General features: G+C 39.7%; 1 protein-coding gene across 1 annotated transcript in view; it reads right to left on the bottom strand.

Moving 5' to 3' along the window:
• NCL (nucleolin) overlaps positions 1–5,520 on the bottom strand; it is an 8,521-nt gene extending 3,001 nt beyond the window's left edge. Inside the window, exons 1-8 of the mRNA XM_015561869.1 lie at positions 5,201–5,520; positions 4,606–4,809; positions 4,411–4,497; positions 4,077–4,218; positions 2,935–3,059; positions 1,333–1,456; positions 662–819; positions 45–168 (exon numbers count right to left, since the gene is read on the bottom strand). Of these exons, the coding sequence (XP_015417355.1) occupies positions 45–168; positions 662–819; positions 1,333–1,456; positions 2,935–3,059; positions 4,077–4,218; positions 4,411–4,497; positions 4,606–4,809; positions 5,201–5,294 (1,058 nt within the window). The 5' untranslated portion in view covers positions 5,295–5,520. The remainder of the gene's footprint in view (positions 1–44; positions 169–661; positions 820–1,332; positions 1,457–2,934; positions 3,060–4,076; positions 4,219–4,410; positions 4,498–4,605; positions 4,810–5,200) is intronic.
• Positions 5,521–5,527: the final 7 nt, after the last annotated feature.

Below are 5,527 nucleotides of genomic sequence, written 5' to 3' on the forward strand. Positions count from 1 at the left end.
CTTTCAGCCAATGACTGACAACATAAAGATACAAATTACTATACCCTTTAGATTTGCCATTTTGGTTCTGGGGCACTTTGATAAAAGTTGCCTTTTCAAATACTTCCTGAAGAGTTTCTTCTGTTGCACTGTAGGAAAGGTTGCTTAAAACCAGAGTTTTTGATTCACCTACAAATAAAGAGATGCCAAATTAAAACTGTGAAACAGTGGTTCGCAACTTCAGTCACAGCTATATCTTGTTCTTAAGAATCTCTGTGCTTAGGAGAGTTAACATACTAATGTTGATGCAGATAGAATCCCATTCTGAGTGTCTCAATATACTGAGTACCTATAATGCACTGTTATGTCTGGCTTCCTTCCATTCCTGTTATTCAAAAGTGTAAGCTGACTACTGATCTGTATCTTCCTAGATCAAAACTCTAATTTTAAAATGTACATGAAGTCATTCAAAATATAAAACAAAAAAGTTAAACTTGTCTATGTTCTAATTCAAAATGATTTCATATAGCTCTCATTCAAAACACAGAATTACTATTACAAATAGAAGCATAACTTGCTTAACTACATCTACACTCAATCAGTCATCTTATATCAAATTCAAAGATGCAAAAATTTTGCTCCATCAATTCTAGAACCCCGTAGGAAGCCCATAAATTCTTACCACTCCAAGTGCTGTTCTTTCCACCTCTATGGTCTTGATTTTGACCTTTCTCTCCAGTATAGTACAGAGAAATGGATCGCCCATCTATTTCTGTCCCTTGCTTTTCTTCCAAGGTTTTCTCTGCATCAGCTTCTGTCTTAAATTCAATATAAGCAATCCTGCAAAAAGGTGTTTTAAAAAAAAAAAAGAAGAATTTGCTTGATTTTTAAAGCCATATTTTTTTAAATTATATTTTTTATTGATTTCAGAGAGGGGAGAGACAGACAGAAACATCAATGATGAGAGAGAATCTGACTGGCCACCTCCTACATGCCCCACACTGGGGATTGAGCCCGCAACACGGCTGGCCTCAAACAGCAACCTCCTGGTTCACAGGTTGACGCTCAATCACTGAGCCATGAAGGTTGGACAATCCTTTTAATTTTTAACACAAATAATTGCCATTCCTTACAAAGCATACGCTATATATTTTGTAATCCTTTTTTCACATTAACTCCTCTTTTAAAATCAGTATAAATTAAGTACATTATCCCGATTGTACAGATAGAAAATTAAGGCACAGGTTATAGATTTGCCCAAATCACACATAGGAAAGTTGGGCCATTCCTTTTATAAATTAGAATCACATTGATTTATAAAACTCTTAACATTCCGATAGATACAAAACATACCCTTTACTTTTTCCATCCTTGCTGACTAATCTGATCTCCATAGCATCTTCAAACACTTCTTTTAATTCGTCCTGAGTAACTTTATAAGGCAGATTTTTTGCCAACAGTGTTCTTGCATCTCGATCTAAATTTTAAAAAACACAAAATGAATTGGATGGGTTAAAAGACCTTTCTCCTTACCTCCAAGATACTGACCAATAGAAAAGTTCTGTTTAATAATTTGGGGTCCTATAAGTGTACAAGACAGACACCAATAGTATGGCAATACAGCAGTAGCAAGACACAAGCTCCTGTCACACCCGACATCAAACTATGTGCTGGATACTTGGAACTCAACCTAGTAGGTGCTTAGCAGTTTGTTTCAAAAATGTATTTTCGCCCTAGCTGGTTTGGTTCAGTGGGTAGAGAACAGCCTATGGACTGAAGGATCCCAGATTTGACTCTGGTCAAGGGCACATGCCTGGGTTGTAGATTTGATCCCCAGTGCAGGGCATGCAGAAGGCAGCGATCCAAGATTCTTTTTCATCATTGATGTTTCTCTCTCTCCCTTCCTCTCTGAAATCAAAATATATATTTTTAAATATATTTTTATTGATTTCAGAGAGAAAGGCAGAGGGAGAGAGATGGAAACATCAATGATAAAAGAATCATGCATTGGCTACCTCCTACACACCCCACACCGGGTATCGAACCATGACCTCCTGGCTCATAGGTCAATCCTCAACCACTGAGCCACACCAGCTGGGCATTTTAAATTTAAAGTCATGAGCAGCACTGGCTGGTGTGTCTCAGTTGGTTGGGTGAAGGCACAAGCTTGGGTTGTGGGCTTGATCTTCCAGGTGGCCGAATGATGGATCTCTCTCAAAAATCAATTTAAAAATCTTAAAAAAAGAGTCATGAACACATATGAATCATGACAAAGTATGAGAGATACAGAAATAGTCAGGGATTTGATCTAGTTCCAGTGAGGAAAGATCTCCCTATATTAGGGTATGCCTGTACATCTAAACAATTATACAATTTTTTAAATACATTTTTATTGATTTCAGAGAGGGAGGGAGATTAGAAACATCAATGATAAAAATCATCCCTACAACCTGGCCATTTATATGCCCTGACCAGGAATGGAACCCTGACCACCTGGTTCATAGGTCTCCGCTCACTGACTGAGCCATGATGGCTAGGCTATATTTCTTTTGAGGTTTTTTTAAAATTTAGGAAAAGAGGCATCAATTGGCTGCCTCCTGCACGCACCCCGCCCCCTCCCCCAACTGGGGGAATCAAGCCTGCAACCTGGACATGTGTCCTGACTGGGAATTTGAACAGGCAACCTTTTGGTGCATGGGATGATGTTCACCAACTCAGTCACACTGGCCAGAGCTAAACAGTTATTTTTTATTAGTCCATTCTTGTTTGCTGACTCAGGAATTTCTAGCACCAGCAAATACTGCCAGGCACTACTGTAAACACTTAACATCCTAATTTATTTAATCCTCACAACACTGGGGGTGGGGGGGAGCAATTATTTAACCTGGTCAGTCTAGAAATATATCAATTAAGGAATTACCTCTCAGTATCACAATTACCTAAAGCAGTACATACCTTTTTTACTGTCTTTTCCCTTTGGTTTTTCTAGTTTAATTTCATTGCCAAAGACTTTTAAACCAGTGAGTTCTAAGGCTTTTTCCAGGTCCTCAGCAGATTCAAAATCCACATAGCCAAACTTCCTTTAAGGTGATAAGGCAAAGGATAAAAGTTAGTTTTAAAAAAACAGAAGACCCCTCATTAACATGTATTCTAGGCAAACAGCAACACTAATGCGATGGGGCAAATGGATTAAGTTAAAAAGCACCGTACTCTATTAGCAAAATTAAGTAAGACACTGAAAACTCAGGATACAGACTGAGGTGTAAGTACCAAGACCTGATGCAGACCCACCTCTGAGTTTGTCTTTTTTTAAAAAATGTTTCATTGACTTTCCAGAGAGGAAGGGAGAGGGACAGAGAGCTAGAAACATCGATCCGCTGCCTCCTGCACCCCCCCTACCGGGGATGTGCCTGCAACCAAGGTACATGCCCTTGACCGGAATCGAACGGGGACCCTTCAGTCCGCAGGCCAATGCTCTATCCACTGAGCCAAACCAGTTAGGGCATGAGTTTGTCTTTATTTTTTTTTTTTATATTTTATTGAATTTTTACAGAGAGGAAGGGAGAGAGATAGAGAGTTAGAAGCAGCGATGAGAGAGAAACATCGATCAGCTGCCTCCTGCACATCTCCTACCGGGGATGTGCCCGCAACCCAGGTACGTGCCCCTGACTGGAATCGAACCTGGGACCTTTCAGTCCGCAAGCCGACGCTCTGTCCACTGAGCCAAACCGGTTTCGGCGAGTTTGTCTTTATTAACTACACTGCTCATAACAGCTAACAAAAGAACTTGTTAAAGCATCAAGGTAGGAGAATCCTATCTGGTTATTTGTATCTAATAGTTTCAAATTAAATATTTTTAAGAATAAAAGCTCATAGCTTATTAAAAATTATTTTGTGCTATATCAAAAGTTAAGGGAGATTATGGAAACTTCAATTGGGGAAGGTCATACAATTTAATAATCTAAGTAACAGTTCATTAATGTCTAAACTTTGAAGACACATTCATGCTTAAGAGTAAAGTACTAATGTTCTAAAAAGGGAGGGAAAAAAGCATTAGCAGACCTAGCAGTACAATGGCTTAACTTCCCCATACCTACCTGGACACACCAATTCTGATATCCACAACAGCAAGATCGTTTTTAGCAAAAACATCACTGATACCCGTTTTTAATTCAGGAGCAGACTTGTTGAAGTTCAGGTTTCCAACAAAAAGATTGAAAGCTGTAGTCGGTTCTGTGGCTGCACAAAAAATTAACTCAAATTAATCTGATTTATAAAGTATGGGATGAATTTGATTTCCAACATAAATTTCTATACATAGCACATCAGCATACTGCAATGTAACATCAGGTTTCAGTATTAAGTCCCTTTTTTGTTCATCACTTGTGCTATTAGGTGCAAATCCTCCCCCTCTCCATTCTGACAAGTTACCTTCCACTTTCTGTTTCTTGGCCTCAGGAGCAGCTTTCTGTTTGGCCATTTCCTTCTTTCGTTTTCCAGGTGCTTCTTTGACAGGCTCTGGACAAGATTTCAAACAAACTGTGTTATCCATAAGTAGCCACACATATTCAGTATCTTCTTTAAATAAAACTCATACCAAATCACTTTAGAATCTAGCTCAATTACCTTCCTCCTCCTCTTCCTCATCATCCTCGTCTTCATCATCTTCATCGTCCTCTTCATCATCTTCATCATCATCCTCATCATCCTCATCCTCATCGTCCTCCTCATCTTCATCCTCAGCTGTGCTCTTGGCCTTCACAGGAACAGCTTTTACAGGAGCTTTCTTGCCTTTGGCTGGTGTAATCTCCATAGGTTCTTCTTCAGAGTCTGAAAGAGAAGCTACCTAGTCAAAAACTCAAGAGAATTATCCTCAAACCAACATAGCTTCAGATAAATCTAAAGGAAAAAAAAATACATAATACTGTGCTTAGTAGTTATAGCAAGAATTAACAGATTATTTGGAAGCAAAACCCTATATTATGAAAACTACTCATAGAATGTGCTGTGTTAAACATTTTCTCAGAGACAGGCAATCATTCATGGCTAACTAACACCCTAGTATACAACCAGCACAGAGAATCCCTGGGAGGATTTTTATCTAATCCCCATGGTGTCATGGAAGGATATGTCTGCATGTTGCCCACCCACTCCACAACCTCACCCTAATGTACCTTGCAAACAAGAGAAGAGCCCAAGAACTACCAATAGAACGCCTTACCATCTTCTTCGTCATCATCCTCATCCTCATCTTCATCCTCATCTTCGTCATCATCCTCATCATCTGAGGCAGGAGCAGCAGCAGTAGCTTTCATCACTGCTGGCTGAATTTCATCCTCATCTTCATCCTCATCCTCCTCATCGTCATCATCCTCCTCTTCACTGTCGTCATCATCTTCCTCATCACTATCTTCCTTCTTGGCATTCTTGCCGTTCTTTGCTCCCTTGACTGGGATGGCTGCTCCCTTCTTACCAGGAGTTGCTACCAATGCTTTGCCTGGTGTGCCTCCCTTCTTACCAGGTGTGGCTAATGCTTTGGCTGGTGTGA

The sequence above is a fragment of the Myotis davidii genome, unplaced genomic scaffold (assembly GCF_000327345.1).
Source record: "Myotis davidii unplaced genomic scaffold, ASM32734v1 scaffold370, whole genome shotgun sequence".
NCBI classification, from domain to species: Eukaryota; Metazoa; Chordata; class Mammalia; order Chiroptera; family Vespertilionidae; genus Myotis; species Myotis davidii.